Source organism: Urocitellus parryii, chromosome 3 (genome assembly GCF_045843805.1).
Source record: "Urocitellus parryii isolate mUroPar1 chromosome 3, mUroPar1.hap1, whole genome shotgun sequence".
In the NCBI taxonomy this organism is placed as follows: domain Eukaryota; kingdom Metazoa; phylum Chordata; class Mammalia; order Rodentia; family Sciuridae; genus Urocitellus; species Urocitellus parryii.
Window position 1 is genome coordinate 199,846,317 of NC_135533.1, and position 18,823 is coordinate 199,865,139.

The 18,823-nt window shown below is 34.6% G+C and overlaps 1 protein-coding gene across 1 annotated transcript in view; it reads left to right on the top strand.

The window, feature by feature from the left end:
* Topaz1 (testis and ovary specific TOPAZ 1) overlaps nt 1-18,638 on the top strand; it is a 65,226-nt gene extending 46,588 nt beyond the window's left edge. Inside the window, 4 exon segments of the mRNA XM_026408090.2 lie at nt 10,254-10,418; nt 12,104-12,307; nt 15,138-15,321; nt 18,419-18,638. Of these exon segments, the coding sequence (XP_026263875.2) occupies nt 10,254-10,418; nt 12,104-12,307; nt 15,138-15,321; nt 18,419-18,638 (773 nt within the window).
* The last annotated feature ends 185 nt before the right edge of the window (nt 18,639-18,823 follow it).

Genomic DNA, 18,823 nt, shown 5'->3' on the forward strand with positions numbered 1-18,823 from the left:
GATGATTAAAATCCCTTAGTCACTCAGAAATAATTATTATCCACGTTAGTGTTACTTTACAGACTTTCATAGCCTACATTTTTTTTCCAGGCAGTCTTTATAAAAAGGGCTTCTTTGGTTTTCCATCTTATAGATGGATGGGTGTATCTAATATATTTCCATATTTCTATTATAGATGATGATCCCTGCTAAACATCACTGCTAAATCTTTTTTTTTCCTTAAGATAAATTCTGATGGAATCACTGTAGTAAAGGATAAGGGCATCATAAGGCTCTTCAGTAAATGTCAAATTTGCCCTTCTTGCTATTCATATTTGCAGAATTGTTTTGGTTATCAGGAAGACTGCAGCGTTCCAAATTATGCAGACCCCTAATCTGGCTATTCAATATTTAAAAGATGGCTATACATACATTCCTGGTCTTATATCTGTGGGTAGATACAAAAGTCCTCTACATTTTAAATAAGATTATAGTAACTGTAGTATCTTAACAGTGTGCGAAAATGTGAGTTATGAAACACCATTGCCAGCAGTGAGTATTCCATACTCCTTTGCTACTTTGGCAGGGTAAATATGATATTCACAGCTTCGCTTTTAATTTAGGCATTTAATTGACCATTAGAGAGAAATTTTCCCATTTGTTCTTTTTCTGTCAGCGGTCTGTTCATGAACTTGGTCTGTTTTCTGATATCAGTATTTCTCTTCATTGATTTGATAATATGAATATTCACTGTGTATCTAGCATTGTGCTGTCACTGTCATTTAATCAACACTACCTCCTTAAGATAGTGGTATCCCAAGATGAGGACACAGGTTCCGATTAATATCACACAGCAAGTAAGTTTGGAGTAAGAATTCCAGTTCACTGCCCTACATCACTCTTCTTACGATGACATTTTTGCTTACCTCATGTGTGTCCCATACCTTTTCAGATTATTGCACCCCCCTCCCCCATTAATTAACCACTGTTATAAATGTTACCACTTTCATTTTTTTTAAGTTATTTAAATTTGTGAGTCTTCCACCTGTCGCAGAACTTGACACAGAATAAATATTTAGTAAACATTAGTTGAGGTGGGTGCATGGATTTTTCTTAAGTATCTTTGCACCTTTCTAAGGAGGAAATAGCTGGAGGTTTTGAAAGTGCATATGTATGTGTTTTTGCTTTTTTTGTTGTTTTTTAGAAGTGTTAACTATTTTTTACTACAGAATTTAACATAAAGGTTTGCTCAAATACTTAGACTAGTGACTATGACTCTAGTACTAATATAAGCATATAAACATTTCTAATATTTATTAAGAAAAATGTGTTGTCCTCATTTTCAATCTCTGAATGGATCTCTTAGCACAAATCTTGTTAGGCTAAGCCAACTTCAGTCTGTTTTAATACAACAGTCTCTTTTATTTCTCCTGTATTTACTTATTAGACCTACTACCTTCTTTGTACTTTTCTGGTTGGTTGGTTTGTTTATTGGTACTGGGGATTGAACCCAGACGCACTTCACACTGAATTACCACATCCCCAGTCCGTCCTTCCTCCCTCCCTCCCTCCCTCCCTCCCTCCCTCCCTCCCTCCCTTCCTTCCTTCCTTCCTTCCTTCCTTCCTTCCTTCCTTCCGGAGATTGAACCCAGGGATGCTGAGACACATCCCCAGACCTTTTTTTATATTTTATTGGAGACAGGTCTCGCCGAGTTGCTAAGATTAGCATTCAACTTGGAATCCTCCTGCCTCAGCCTCCCAAGTCACTAGGATTCCAGGCATGCACCACTGTACCAGCAGCTTTATAAATTATGATACACATAATATTAGTTCTGATAACATGGATAATATGTATGTCATACTTAGGAAATATCATGCTGCATAGTAATGCCCCTTTATATTGCAGTAGCTTACATATTAAAGATATTAGACCTTGATCTGTTTGGTATTTATGCTTTTCTCAGCTTTTTATTTCCCTCCATGAAAACATTTGCTTTTTGCATATTTATTTTCTTTTTTTACCCAGTTTACATTTTTTTATACTTAACAAATTATCTTTTAAATTTTAATTTAAAATTTTGTTCTGTATAATGCTTTGGGAGTTCTTATTTGTCTGAGAATTCATTCACCCATATGTTCTTCAAAATTTGGGGATTCTCTGTTGGTTTTAAATTTTGATGTGAGGTAGGAACCTAATTTTATTTATTTCCCTACAGTGTTGTCCCAGTTCATCCTTTACTCACTTCTTTAAAGTGCCACTTTTATCATATTAAAATTTTGGATCTGCTTGGGTCTGTTTCTGTACTTTTCTCCCAGGGATCTCCATTTCGGTACTAGCACTGTACACTTATTTATTTATTATTTTTTGACTTTTTGAAATTTTAAACTTTTATTTATCCATTTATTCTAACTTGTTATACAAGCCAGAATGCATTTCAATTCATAGTACAAATATAGAGCACAATTTTTCATGTCTGATTGTTCACAAAGTAGTCATACCATTCATGTTTTTATACATGTACTTAGGATAATAATGTACATCTTATTCCACTATCTTTCCTCCCCCATTTTCCCTCTCTTCCCCTCTCCTTTGCCCTATCTAAAGTTCTTCCATTCTTCCTATGCTTCCCCCCCACACCCCCATTATGGATCTGCATCCACATCAGAGAAAACATTCAGCCTTTGGTTTGCGGGGGGATTGGCTTCCTTCACTTAGCATAATGTTCTCCAACTTCATCCATTTACCCTGCAAATGCCATGATTTTATTCTCGTAATGCTCAGTAATATTCCACTGTGTATACAGAACAGTTTCTTTATCCATTCATCTTCTGAAGGGCATCTAGGTTGGTTCCACAATTTAGCTATTGTGAATTGTGCTGCTGTAAACATTGATGTGGCTGCATCCTTATAGTATGCTGTTTTTAAGTCCTTTGGGTATAAACTAAAGAGTGAGATAGCTGGGTCAAATGGTGGTTCCATTCCCAGTTTTCCAAGGAATCTCCATACTGCTTTCCATATTGGCTGCACCAATTTGCAGTCCCACCAGCAATGTATGAGGGTGCCTTTTCCCCATATCTTCACCAACACCTATTGTTGTTTGTATCCTTAATAGGTGCCATTCTGACTGGAGTGAGATGAAATCTTAGTTTTGATTTGCATTTCTCTAATTGCTAGAGATGTTGAACATTTTTTCGTATATTTGTTGGTTGATAGTATATCATCTTCTGAGAAGTCTGTTCAGTTTCTTAGCCCATTTATTGATTGGGTTATTTGGGGTTTGGGGGTGTTAAGTTTTTTGAGCTCTTTATATATCCTAGAGACCAGTGCTCTATCAGATGTGCGTGTGGTAAAAATTTGCTCCCATTCTGTAGGAGCAATTCTCTTCACCTCATTGATTTTTTCTTTTGCTTAGAAGAAGCTTTTCAGTTTGAATTTATCCCACTTATAGATTCTTGATTTTATTTCTTGCACTATAGGAGTCTTGATAGGGAAGTTGTTGGGGCCTAATCTGACATAATGAAGATTTGGGCCTACTTTTTCTTCTATTAAACACAGGGTCTCTGGTCTAATTCCTAGGTCCTTGATCCACTTTGAGTTGAGTTTTGTGCATGGTGAGAGATAGGGGCTTAATTTCATTTTGCTGCATATGGATTTCCAGTTTTCCCAGCACCATTCTTGAAAAGGCTATCCTTTCTCCAATATATTGAGATGATCATATGATTCTTATCTATAAGCCTATTAATGTGATGAATTACATTTATTGATTTCCATATGTTGAACCAACTTTGCATCCCTGGGATGAACCCCACTTGATTGTGGTGCACCATCTTTTTGATATGTTTTTGTATTCAATTTCCCAGAATTTTATTGAGAAATTTTGCATCTATGTTCATTACAGAGATTGGTCTCAAGTTTTCTTTGTGTCTTTGTCTGGTTTTGGAATTGGGGTGATATTGGCCTCATAGAATGAATCTAGAAGTGTTCCCTCTTCTTCTATTTCATGAAATAATTTGAGGAGTATTGATAATAGTTCTTATTTTAAGGTCTTATAGAAGTATCCATCTGGTCCTGGGCTTTTCTTAATTGGTAGGCTTCTGATGGCATATTCTATTTCATTGCTTAAAAATGATCTGTTTAACTTGTGTGTATGTGTGTGTGTGTGTGTGTGTGTGTGTGTGTATATGTATATCATCCTGATTCTGTTTTGGCAAATCATATGATACTAGAAATTTGTAGTGCCTTCGATATTTTCTGTTTTATTGGTGTAAAATTTTTCAAAATAATTTCTTATTATCTTCTGTATTTCTGTAGTGTGTTGTGATTTTTTCTTTTTCATCACGGATGTTAGTAATTTGAAATTTCTCTCTCCTCTTTGTGAGCATGACTAAGGGTTTACCATTTTTATTTTTTCAAAGAATCAACTTTTTGTTTTGTAAGTTGTTTCAGTTGTTTCTTTTGTTTCAATTTCATTGATTTCAGCTGACTTTAATTATTTACATCATCTACTGCTTTTGATGTTGATTTGTTCTTTTTCTAGGGCTTTGAGATGTAATGTTAGATCATTTATTTGTTGACTTTCTTCTTTTTAAGGAATGAGCTTCCATGCACTAAATTTTCCTCTCTTAGCACTACCTTCATAGTATCCCAGAGATTTCGATATGTTGTATCAGTGTTCTCATTTACCTCTAAGAATTTTTTAATCTCCTCTCTAATGTCTTCTGTGATCCATTTGTTCATTCAATAGCATATTATTTAGTCTCCAGGTATTGGAGTAGTTTCTATTTTTTACTTTATCATTGATTTCTAATTTCATTCCATTATGATCTGATAGAATGCAGGGTAATATCTCTGCTTTTTTGTATTTGCTAAGAGATGCTTTGTGGCATAATAGTCTATTTTAGAGAAGGATCCATGTGCTGCTGAAAAGAAAGTGTATTCACTCATTGATGGATGAAATATTCTATATGTCTGTTAAGTCTAAGTTGTTGATTGTATTATTGTCCTATAGTTTATTTAGCTTTTGTTTGGAAGATCTATTCAGTGGTTAAAGAGGTGTGTTAAAGTCACCCAGAATTATTGTGTTGTGGTCTATTTGACTCTTGAAATTGAGAGGAGTTTGTTTGAATGTAGATGCTCCATTGTTTGGGGGCTTATATTGTTATGTCTTGTTGATGTATGTTTCCCTTGAGCAGTATGAAATGTCCTTTATCCTTTTTGATTAACTTTGGCTTGAAGTCTACTTTATTTGATATGAAGATGGAAACCTCTGCTTGTTTCTGCAGACCCCATGAGTGGTATGATTTTTCCCAACTTTTCACCTTGAGTCTGTGGATGTCTTTTCCTGAATGAGATGAGTCTATTGAAGGCAGTGTATTGTTAGGTCCTTTAAAAAAAAAAAAAAAAAACCTTCCAGTTATGTCTTTTGATTGAGTTTAGGCCATTATTGAGACATGATTTGTATTTCTAGTCATTTTTGTTTATTTTGGTATTTAACTTGATTTGGTTTCTCCTTGACTGGTTTTTCCTTTAGTGTAATACCTCCCTTTGATGATTTTCATTGTTGTTTTCATTTCCTCCTCATGGAATATTTTGCCAAGGGTGTTCTGTAGTGCAGGCTTTCTAGTTGTAAATTCTTATCATGGAAGGTTTTTATTTTGTCATCAAATCTAAAGCTTAATTTTGCTGGAAATAAGATTCTGGGTTGGCATTCATTTTCTTTCAGAGCTTGGTATATGTTAATTCCAGGATCTTCTAGCTTTCAGGGTCTGAGTTGAGAAATCTGCAGAGATCTTAATTGGTTTCCTCATATGTAACCTGATTCCTTTCTCTTGTGGCTTTTAAAATTCTCTCATTATTCTAAATACTAGGCAATTTCATTATAATGTGCCTTGGTGTGGATCTGTTGTGATTTTGTACACCTGGTATCCTGTAAGCCTCTTGTATTTGGTTTCCTAATTCATTCTTCATGTTTGGAAAATTTTCTGCTAATATTGAATAGATTGTTCATTTCTTTGGTTTGGAATTCTGTGCCTTCCTATCCCAATAACTCTTAAATTTGGTCTTTTTATGTTATCCCATATTTCTTGAATGTTCTTCTCATGGTCTCTTACCAGTTTGACTGTGTAAGCTACATTCTTTTCAGTATTATATATTTTGTATTCATTGTCTGAAGTCCTGTCTTCCAGTGGTCTAATCTGTTGGTAATGCTTTCTATTGAGCTTTTAATTTGGTTTATTATTTCTTTGATTTTGAGGATTTCTGTTTGTTTTCTTTTCAGAACCTCTATCTCCTTATTGAAGTTATCTTTTGCTTCCTGTATTTGCTTATGTAACCCTTCATCAAAATGATCTTTTTACCTGTATTTGCTCTCTTATATCATCCTTTAACTCACAGAACATTTTAATTATTTACATCCTGAACTACTTCTCTGTCAATTCTTCTGCTGTGCTGGCCAATGTATTCTAATAATGTAGTGTCTTTGTTTGGGGCACTTTCTTCCCTTGTTTTTTCATGTTGTTCATGTGTCTTGCCTTCTAGCACTACAGATCCAAGGTATTAGTTTTTACCCTATAGGCTTATAGTGTCCCTTCAGGATTCCAGTATCTCTGGGGGAGAACAATATTAGTAGATCCCAATACAAATAATATACAGCCTTAAACCACATAGCTGCTATTAAGATGTTTACAGTTTTGTCACAATACACAGAAATGGTAAGTCAATTATTATCTACAATATAAACAGTAGGTTTTCAAAAGGGTCTACAGTTTCTGATGGTGGACAAAGAGAACCTGGGGTAAGGTGAGGGATGAGGTGTTAAGGGAGTAGGAGGTGAGGATATAGAGTTATTAGATCTTAGGAAGCTTGAAAGAGTAATCTAAAGATGTTGGTTAGTAGCAGGAGAAAGAGAAAGTGATTTGGGGGAGAAAACTGGGAAGACCATAAAAGAGTACAAAAAAAGAAACAGAAATATTAAGAAAAATAAAAAAATAGGAGGTAAAAGAATATACAACACAACTGTAATATACTATTCAGACATTCTAGTCCTCAGTAGAAAAAGTAGTTGGTTTCACAAATGTTGGATGTGAGGGCGAGAGAAGAGGAAGGGGGGGGATCTCAAAGGAAAATACAAAGATTGTTTCTGTTGGAGTTCAGTATCTTTCCTGTTTTCCTTATCCAAGTGGGGTTGTCTGTTGTTTGCTGTTATCTATCTCCACCCTCAGGATGGGTAGAAGAGTTGGTCTTGGGGGCAGAGTGCCTGGAGCTGGAGTATAGCACTTGCCAGTCCCCTGTGAGAGACTGCACCCCAAGGATCTCCTTTGGGGCCTGCTTGTGTGATGTGGACACCTAGTCTTATCTCCTTATATTGCCTATAAACCTCACAATTCCTGGTCTCTAATTTATTAGTCTCCAAACTCTATCTCACTCACCCCCGCCCTTTCTACTTCCCAATCAGGAACCTCGCTCTGTAGGTCTTATGGGCTGCGCTCTATGGGCTGTGCACCTGCCTGGGAGAGCTGTTTTGTATTGGGCGGTTCAAGACAAAGTTTTGTGAGCAAGGGACTGGCTGTGTAGCCATAAGCACTGTGCTGGGTTAGTGGCTGCCTGGGAGGGGTGGGTGGGAGGGGAGTTGGGGGCAACAGATACCTTGCTATTCCTTCTAGGCCCTAGCCAGTATCCCAAGCTGGGAGTTGCCCCAACTAAAGATGGCGACAAGGGTGTCCCAAGATGGAGGCAGATGCTTTCAGAGATTTGGGGGGAAGGGTGTCAGGTCGGGTTGGGCCAGTTGGTGGCACTGGGCGGCATGTTCAGAGATGCAATTCTGTGGTATGCAGTGTTGTAGCTGGCAGCTGTCCCCAGACTCTGTCCAGTGTCCCCAGGTGCAGGCCACTGCATGTAGGGGACTATGGCGGTAGTTGCAGTATCCCAAGATGGAGGCGATTGGGGGAGCCCCACATTGCTTGATGGGGGTCCACATGGGAACAGTAGTTGGGATTCCTATGTGGGTGGGCGGCCAGGGGTCCTGCGTGGGAGCAGCTATTGGGAGGTCCTCTAGTAACTCACAGAGAAACAGTATTCCCACTACTTAAATCCCAGGTCATGGAGTGCAACAGAATGCAGCTTCCCTCTAACCTGCCATCTTGGATCCCCCTAGTATGATATGCAATTAGAATATGTAACGTCTATCTTTTTAGGCAAGACCACCCTCCTCTTTTAAACTATTCTTTATTATCCTCAAGGTTTATTCTTCTTAATTAATTTCAGAATTGCTGGATCAGGTTTTAATATAGTTCTATAGGAAATTTGATTAGGACTATAGTAAGTGTACACATTAAAGTGAGAACAGATATCTTAGATATTCCCTCATCACAGTATTTACCATGGTAAAAGATGGTTATTTGATCACACTGACTAGCCTGAAAATTCATTTAGGGCAGAAATCATCTTAATAGTCTTTTTATATTCCCAGTGCCAGTATTCAAATGTACAAGTAATGACTGACTACGTATATATTGGAAGGTAAGAGAATAAAGAGTGACTATTATAAAAAAAAAAATTGAACGTCTTTCACTCTGATTTGCATGTGTGTGTGGTGTTGGGAATCACACAAGATTGCGAATTTCCCAACTGTAGAATAGAGAAAAAACATGAAGATGAATTCAATAAAAACTATTATTGCTATAAAAATATTAAGCGTATTAGTGAACTATTTATTGGGAGTTCTCATAAATGTATCTACAGTGGTAGAGTGATAAACTAGGTGGATTAGTTAAATCAAAAGCTATTAATTTCCTAATTACTTCCGAATTACCAGTTGGTTGGTAGATTCAATATATGAAATAACTACCTTATTTAGAATTTTTAATATAGCTATAGAAATTGCTAAGGTTTTAAAATGAACCTAGTAAGATATATTTTCAAACAATGTAACCATTCTTATATTTTGATAAAGAATAAGTACTAAAGAAAAACACTGCAATTTTTTAAATATTTTTTAGTTGCCAATGCACACAATACCTTTTATTTATATGTGGTGCTGAGGATCGAACCCAGGGCCTCACACATGCTAGGCGAGCGCTCTACCACTGAGCCACAACTCCAGCCCCAACATTGCAATTTTTTACATACATAGACTACTTTTTATAAGTGGGATATATCTACCTGACATATGACTAACAAAAACCAATTGAACTTGGTCAAAATAAATTCTGTTTTACTTAGCAGTTTTACTTTTAAAGGAATTATATTTACAGGTGATTTATACAGTCTTTGAAGATACCAAGTTCATCTTAATTTTTCTATTAAGTTTATTTAGTTTCTAGCATATTTTGGAGTAAATGGAGATATCTGAAATAATATTCATAAAGTATTTAGAATATTATCTGTCACAGTATCAGCCTGTTGAGTAAATCAGTAGTCAAAGGGGCTATAGTATGTTTAAAACAGGCTCCTGTTTGAAAGCTTGTGTGTGGTGTGTGTGTGTGCATGCATGCGTGCGTGCGCGCGTGTGTGCAGATAGATAGAGCTTTCTTTTGGCATTATGTATCAAATATTTCTTCATTCACCTTTTGTAGTCACTGTTCTGGGAAGGCAATGAGTGGGGAGGGGGGACAGAAAAATGTTACTTACATGTCATGCCCTGTTGCCTCATCATTGAATCTTTGTAAAACTGAGTGAATTAGATAAATTATAGCAAATTGTTTTTATCAATCTAAGAATTAGAGCAGAAATTAAGGAACTGTGACATAAAGTAATTTTTTTCATTTTGTAAGCTGTGTGATGGATACATGAGCTCATTAAGCTTTTATATCGTGTTAGATATTCTTTCATATCAAATATTTCACAGTAGAAATTGTTTTAAAAAAATAAATCGGGGGAGATGAGCTATTCCCCAAAAGGATCAAAAACTAATTGAATTAAGTGTTCTTTATTGTAAAATTGTTAAACTTGGCCACACAGATGTTGTTAAACCAAATATTCATTATAAATTTAACATTATAAAATAAACATTAACTTAGAATTTATCACTGCCTAATACACTTAGATGAAGTATTAATTTTAAAATAAGCATAACAAAGTGACTTAGTTTGCATACTATTGGGCTGATGACCTCACTTATAACTTGTTTCTAAAATTTGAGCTATATTTATCTTTTCTCAATATTCATGTCTTAGGTTTTGCCACTTTCTCCAAAAGATATTTTAAAACATTACTTGTGATTAAACTAAGGGTAATTTCCATGGTGTAAAATATTATTTTTTTTTTCTTTTGGAAGAATCAGAATGGGTAATCAACACACCTCTTTGGCCTTGTGATAGACTGGATGTGCTTAATCGACATAATTTGCTTTGTACAATTGCACATGAAATCTTAGCCAAGAGCCTTTACAGACAGACATTTGAAGTTTTGCAGAATCTACCAGGTTTTCAAAATTCTCAAGGTATGTTTTTGCAAAGTCTGCCTTAATTATCTTTTGCCCATCTGGTGTTTAACTGTTAATAAGAAACAATTCTACACCTGTTTTGGTTGAATTTTTATATTCTAGCATATTTTTTTAATGAAGTTGTTTTCTGTAAAATGTATTCTCTGCAAACTGAATATGCTTTCCTGATGGTCTCAGAAAATCAGAGATGCTAATCTTTGGGTTGTCAGCAGCTCCTAACACAAACATTTTCATCACTCCCTTTTCCCTGCCTCTTGTCATCTGTAAACAGTTTGCTTAAGTACTCCCAGCAAGCCTTGTATCTTAAAAAATTCATGGCAGTGGAATAATGAAGAATACTTTTCTCCTTTGACTTTATAAATATAAAGTTTAGTTTACATCACCTTGGAACATAGATAAATTTGAAATGAATGGAGGAAATGAAGCAGATGGCAAGTTTGAAGAAGGAATACCAGTGCTGGCAATGGTAGTACTTTTTGTCTTTTTTCCCCCCTGCCATTATAGGGCTTGAACCTAGAGATGCTCTACCACTGAGCTATATCCCATCCCTCTTTATTTTGAAACAGGGTCTTACTAAGTTGCCCCCATGGCCTCAGACAATCCTCCTGCCTCAGCCTCCCAGATAACAGGGATTATAGGCTTATACCACTGCACCTGTCTAAATAGTTCTCTTAAAGGTTAAAGCTCAAGTCATAGATGGATAGGAACAGGGAGTTCATGAGAAATCACTTTTGAGCCATGAGATGGGTTTATAGGATGATGAAAACATTAATTTAAGGACTCTCCTCAGTGCTTTTATCATATTCTCTTTGAATCTTCATTTTCCCATGCATTCCTCAGAAATCCTATATTACAATTAGCATTCCTATCTGTTGCTCCTTCTAGATAGTGAGCTCCTTCAAGAAGCTTTATCTTGGTATCCCTACTAATAGACCTTTAACATATAGTTGGGTCAGTAATGAAACAAAGTAACCATAAGGAGTTACAGATAGTTGTGCCAGATTTTTAGTAAACCCTAAATGGCAAGCTACAGGAGTTTCCATCTCTGGATAAGGGGTCACTGGAGGTTGAGGTTTAAGAAAGATGTAAAAAAAAGTTGATGTTAGGAAAATTCCTGTGGGAGGAATATTTAAGAAGAGGCTAAAGGAAAAGAGATTAATTTTCTGATAAAGCCTGGACCACTAAAAATTCGTTAAGTGATAAAGACAAAATCTAGCTCTTAGATCCAACAGAATAGAAGGGGGAAAATGTTGGGAAGTCTCCACAATGATTTCTCTTTCCTCTATGAATAACTAAAGGAATAGAAATACTAAAGGATTTTTTAAATTTAAGAGTGAATATTTTTTAGTTAATTATGTAGTTTTAGTCATGGGAAGTACAAGGCTGAGCTGTAGTTTATGCAGAGGAATGAAGTCTTTCGAGACACCGCAGATACACATTCTCCTGTGGGGACCAAATACAGAGATGTTAATGCAACCTTTGAAACCTGTGTGCAGCTTCCTTTCATATTCTCCATTACAAAGGAAATTAAGCTTTGTTTCATCAAATGCGTTTTTATTTAAGAGAATATGTAACATTGCATTTTAATGACTGTGACTTCTGTAGTGGGTAAGAAGGGATCAAGGGGAGTCTGAGAGACTGAGATAGTTAAATTTCATTGTATCAATTTATTTTTATTTCAGAAAATATGGAGGTCTCACAGTATAGCCTTCTTTTTAATAAACTTCTAGATGCCTGTATAGAAAGCAACAGTCTTGGCATGTCATCCTCTGTAGCAGAATTCATGATTTCAAAGAATATCCCTATTGATTTTTCCTTTCTTAGAAGATTGATTACTTCTTTGGGAAGGAGTTGTTTATGGCTTAAGGCCAGAACCCACTACAAAAGTAAGTTCCATTTTTAAAAAAATTAATTTGATACATTGGTTTTGAATTTTACTTTTTAACAAAGATCCATCTATAATATTTAATGCTAGACATTTAAATATATTCAAAGATAGTAGTCTGAACAGATGAGTGCTGTCTTTCAAAACCTGTTCTCCTGTTTCTACTTAATCTTTTTTTTTTTTTTCTTTGTACACTGGCAAGTCCACTAGAGGATGAGCAAAGGAAATGAATGACAAAATGTGAAATTAGGTTGACATATCTTATAAATAATACAGGAGTAAAACAATATAGGGTAGAGTGAAAAAATTAAAGAATATCTTCATGGTTTAATTATGCCTGACATATCCCTGGTCGTTATAGCTTGGAATGTCCCATAGAAGGTCATATAGGAAGTAAAGAAGCTGCCATGTCGATGGAACATGCTACATAAGTTTTTTACGTGACTTCTAGTAATAAAACTTTGTTAGTCTATTTATGGCTGTTTCTCTCTAATAGGTAAGCCTAGAAAACTAGTACTTTCTCTAGTCTCAGTCACCTCAAAGGTATTTTTACTAGAAAGTAATTTCATTTAGGATCTAAATCTGAAATTTTTCTTGCCTTCATGAAATAATTTGTCTTAAATTTCTATCTCTACCACTGTCGTGTGTATAACATTTGTATAATATATATAATCATTTGTGTACCCATGATTTGTCTTCCTGTGCCAGATGTACCAAACATCCTAGCCACACTATCTGGGAATTGGAACTCTTTTTCATTCTTATGAAAAACAGTTCACTTATGATCACTTTAGCACGTGGTAACTTTTTTCTCCAGAGAAATGGTAAAGAAAATATTAGATGCATTTCAGGTAGTATGATTTTTTTACTTCAGTTACATACATAAACATGTGTGTGCTGAGCCATTTTGTAGTATGTATTAAACAAAAAGTTTGAAGACAATATATTTTAAAAGGTGATCAGAAATTTAGAGGAGAGCTAGAATTGTTTGTTCATAAAACTTCATTGTAATTTTGTGGTCATGTTTCAGCTCTTTATACTGTTTCCCTGAAGATTGCTAGAACCCCACTCCCCTCACACACTACTCACACGCACACACACGTACTATATGCAAAACTTCGTGATTTTAGTTTTTAGAATTGAAGTTACTGGGGTAATTTATTTTTAAATAACTAATTCTGAAACTTGGGAAATGCTGTCAGAAGGTATTTATATGCCATAGAACCAAAATATAAATCTGGTATCATTTAAATGTGACTCCTGTTTTTAGTTGGAAATAAAATTTTGTATTAAAGCAATTAAGCTTAATTATTCTTAAATGTTATTAATAGCTTTATTGAGGTATTATTCAATTACCATGCAATTCACCACTTAAGTATACAATCCAATGGTTTTTAGTGTGGAGATGTACAACAAATACCACAACCAAGTTTAGAATATTTTCATCACTCCAAAAACAAACTCCATATCCATTAGCAGTTATTCATTATTCCCCTGCCCTCTGTACTTTCATCCATAGTAAGAATTATTTGTAAAGTTTTTTTAGTCATGTGTTAAAGCAGTTAGTGTCTACATATAATTCAGTACCTTTCTTATTAGCACTTTTATTTTACCTAATTACACCTATACCTTATTTCATATGCAGTGTAACTTCCGAGACTTTGCAAGAAAGGTGAGGAATTATAGAATCTTCTTGGTTTTTCAAAAATATACTTGAAAACCAAGTAAGTAATTTATAGGCATCAATTAGTCTTCCAGACACTTCAGTGTTGATATATTAAACACAATGGGATCATCCTTTGGATTTACCTTCAGACATAGCTTAACATTTGCAAAAAAAAAAAAAAAAAAAAAAAAAAAAAAAAATTAATGACTTACAGTCACATCAATAAATGGGAGTAATTGTACCTCATGTCAAAGGTAGTAAATTGGCAGATTAAAATGAGACAACACCTATGTATTTAACACAGGTAACAGGCACATAGTAGTTTCACAAAGTTTAGTAATCATCATCCATATTAGCTTGAAAAAACTTAAAGCATAAAACAACTTTTAATTATTTAAAATTTAATTGTTTAAATTTTAATTTGAATGGATTTGGGTAAAATATAACAATATTGCCTGTATACAGTTTGGATGTCCTAGGAGTTTTAAAGGGATTTTCCCCCTATTTAACACTTCTAATAACCCCCTAAAATGTTTCAAAGTTCAATCTCCTTGAAAAGTTATTTTAGAACATGAATTGATGAATATAGTAATATCACACCTAGTGCTATAGAATGAAAATATATTTTAATCTAGTGCTTAGCACAATGTAAGACATAGTAAGAAACAGTAATGTATAAACTGTAATGGCTCTGTAAGTTAATTAAAAAATTTGATAGCAAGCAAAAACTTAATGTTATAATTCATGTTTTAGATTCATAATTCAAAATAGGCAATATCTATAAATACATTAAAACCAGATGTCTTTGGAAAAAAAAATCCTAAGGAACTATTCTGGTGTTTTTGTTTTGTTTGTTTTTTTTGTTTTGTTTTGTTTTGTTTGTTTTTTTTGAAATTACGTTGTAATTGGCTTAAAATGATATCTGCCACAAAAACGTCATTTTTCAGATAGTCTTATATTTCCCACTTTATATCTAATGTTTCAAAAGTATTTTATAAAGAATAATGTCAAGTGTACTAAGAAACTCACTACCATATAACTTGTATAGTAAATCTAATGTGAAGAATTATTCTATCATAATGTAATTGTCACCTATGGATATTTCAGATGTCTAGGTCTTTACTTATGGGAGCTTTAGTAAAGTTTGACCTGTTTGATTTTTCAGGTGCTGTTTCATTAGGTTGCTATCCACCACTGGAGGGAAATTTATACCGAAAACTTCTATTGATTCCTTCTTATTTATCTGAGATTGAAATGCTTTTAGCTATTGAAATCTTCCTGGTATCTAATGCTAGTAGTATTCAGAGTCCTGGAACGTCCTCACAGATGTTACAGATAGTTTTGAAAAGGTTGGTTGATAAAACTAACTACATTCTGAAAGCAGATTATGGGTTCCCATACATGTCCTACATTACAAATGTTTTTTGTACTTGTATATTTTTATTTTTACATATACTCTGTAGATAGATATATAAACATATGTGTATTACAAAATTTGCTAATATTTAAGAAAGCATAGGATTTATTTGAGACTTAAAACTAAACAAGTTAAGGGGCTGGGCATGTAACTCAGCAGTAGGGTACATGGTTAAGATGCTCAAAGCCTTGGTTTCAATCCCCAGCACCACCAAAATAAAAGTTAGTAGCATTCAAACACTTCAAGTAATTTCGAAGCTGTTAGATTTGAAAAAGATCCATCTTCAGACACCCACTTTTCCTATAATTGTACCTATTTGTTTAGAAATTGTAATTGTTTAGAGATTGGTACCTAAAAGTTCTTCTTGGTAACCCAAAAGATGTAAAAACCAGGTCTAAGCCAGGTGCAATGGCACACACCTATAATCCAGCCCCAGGGACTAAGGACCTTGCTAAGTTGCTTAGGGCCTTACTATCTCAAAATAAAAAATTTTAAAAAGGGTTGGGGATGTTGCTCAGTGGTTAAGGCACCCTGGGTTCAATCCCTGGTACCAAAGGGAAGTGGGGGAACCCATAGGTCTAAAAGGGAAATATGTGATATTTTACTTGGTTCAGTCAAGAATACTACTGAAAATGAAGCCATCAGCCTAGTTTCCATATTTTAAAATGTTTTTATATATGCATAGATATTATAATATAGGTGTTAGACTAGAGTGACACTTTAACGTCCCCTGAATTTAGACTTATATCACTGATTTCTTGCTTGCCTGACCCAGGAAACCTGAAACATAAGGATCTCACAGGACTCCTATTTTAGTTTCTTGACAAGAATTTTGCTTCAGTTTATTGATGTAATGAATCAGATCCTCAGACTGAATACTATTGCATAGTTTTCTATTGCATAACAAATAACCTAAAATCTAGTGACCTAAAATAGCAAATATTATCTTTGTTTTTGTGGGTCAGAAATTTCAGAACAGTTTAGCTGGATTGTTCAAGCACAGCATCTTTTACGAGACTCAGAATTTTTCATGTAATTGGAGTCAGAATGTCAGGAGCTGTAGTCTTCTACATGATGCCTTGACTGCATCTAGACATTGCCTTTCCTAGTTGAATCTCTTGATTGCCTATTGTCCAAAAGCCTCAGTTCAACACATGAGCATTTCCATAGGTTGCTTGAGTAAAAGGAGAAAACTGCAAGGCCTTGTGTGACCTGTATCAAGCAAGAACTGTGAATGGTGTCAGATTTTACCCTATCTTTAAGTTACAAGTTAGCATGCCACAGTTTCCTGAATGCTTGCATAAGACTCAAGACTCTTCTCTTGGAGACAAGAATACTTTATTGTGGTACAGGGAACAGCATGACTATCTGCATATTTATATTATTCATTCTCATTCCTAAATCCACAAATGGACCTTTGTGTATTACTTGCAGATGCACTGGATTCTGTTACAGGAGAGGAGTCCTAAGCTTAAGAGAATCCAAATCTTTTATAATGGGAAATAGCATGCCTACTTTTTGTTCTGCAGGGAGATACTATCTCCATCTTCTAAGGCTGTAAATAAATCTGTCTTTTTCTCCTGAAGGAGAAATTATCCTGACTTTCAAGATTGTTCCAAATTTCAAAGATGTTTATATATAATGAACAAAGGATAGTTGGTGCCTTTCAAAAAAACTTCCCAAATTTCAGGATACCATGGAAAATTGTCATCCCAACAACCTAGTAACCAAAGTGACAGTGAACAACTTTGGATTTCTTCTGTTAATTATAGAAGTCATTTAGTCTAGCTCACTAGAAAGAAAATAATTTCAGCTCCACCTTTTTTTTAAAACCCACTAAAATTAGCACCCCCTCACACACACTTTTTTTTTTTTTTAATAGCTTTGTTTTCTGAGGATTTCCTTTTTTAACCACTGTGAACTATAGTGCCTGAAGCAACTATGAGGCATCTTAATGAGGGCTTGATTTTTCTGGTAGCATTCCATTCCTCACACATGCTGTCTATTTACTCACTGTTGAATTTGGGGAGTATTTGTGGCCCTAGAGCATAACTAGTGACATCCATAGAACTTGATTTCTTTTTTATCCAAGCTGAGTATGTTTTCTCTTATTATTATCATGCTGATCTCTGCCTTATAATATTAACTCTTCTGAGAGAAAATATTACTCATCTTTAGATTTTCAAAACACTACACATATTTGGCATATGCTCAGTCTACCAGAGCACCACTTGCTAAGCTAGAAGGCACATGGCCACTTTTTCCTCTCTTTGACCATTGGCTCCTGTTTCAAGTGCTAATATAACACCTACATCTCTATTTTAAATACTTCCCATCTTATATCCCAGAGGAAAAAGTGCCCTAAAGAATGAATTTTACACAAGCACCCACAGTCACAACTGATAGCAGAGAGCTGGTAGAAAATGTATTTATTAGAAAAGTAAATTCTAGCACTTACTTTCTTCAGTCCTGACTTGTTACTTCATTAAGATATACAGCAATACAGTTCGATACCAAATATTAGCCACTATTATTTGCTTTCAACTAACAATAGTCAATATCAAGATAAAATTAACATGCAGTTGTCAGTAATGCAAAACTTCATTCCATTTAATATTCTTTCATGCATTATAGTGAATAATTATACAGTCATTAACTTTGCAAATACAAAGTGATAGGTAATTATGTTTTAGATCAGTATTTTACAAGTCATCAGTTGCTGCCTAGTTTGTGATGCAATCATTTTAGGGTGTTGCCACCATCACTGTTAAAATTGAAAGACAATATAAAATGTACATCATCAGAGTAACTATTTTATGAGATTTCTCGTTTTTTATGAAATTTTTATATTACTGGGTCAAAATTTACAATACCTTTCTTCCCATGCATGGGTCATTGTCTGAAAGATACTTCTAAAACAATAAAGTGAAAGGAGTGTCATGGCTTAGTACCAATATAAATGAAGCTTTTCAAGAAACCATATTGTTGCTTTTTAGAATTTCTGACTTTGTGAGATGTTCCCTTTATAGATGTGAAGACAACAAGTCTCGGAGCAAGGATGATTATCAAGCTGCAGTGGAAAGGTTAATTATGGCTGCTCGAATATCAGATCCAAAGCTTTTCATTAAGCACATGACTGTCAATGTTAATAAGGAACAGGTTTATAGTTTGGAACATTGTTCTGCCCTGAAATGGTTGAAAGAGAATATGAAATGGGCTGGAAAGGTTTGGCTTTTCAGTAACCATTAGTTAATAAAGGCTTTTTTTTTTTAAGTTCAAGTAATCATTGTTGAAAATAAAAAGCAATAAAAATAAAGTTTTCACTTTTGAGTTTTTGCACTTTTTTAAAATTATAGCAAGTTAACTGTTTTCAAGCAGTAAAAGTTTGTATTGATATATGTAATTTGTAATAGTTTTATCCACACTGAAAGTGA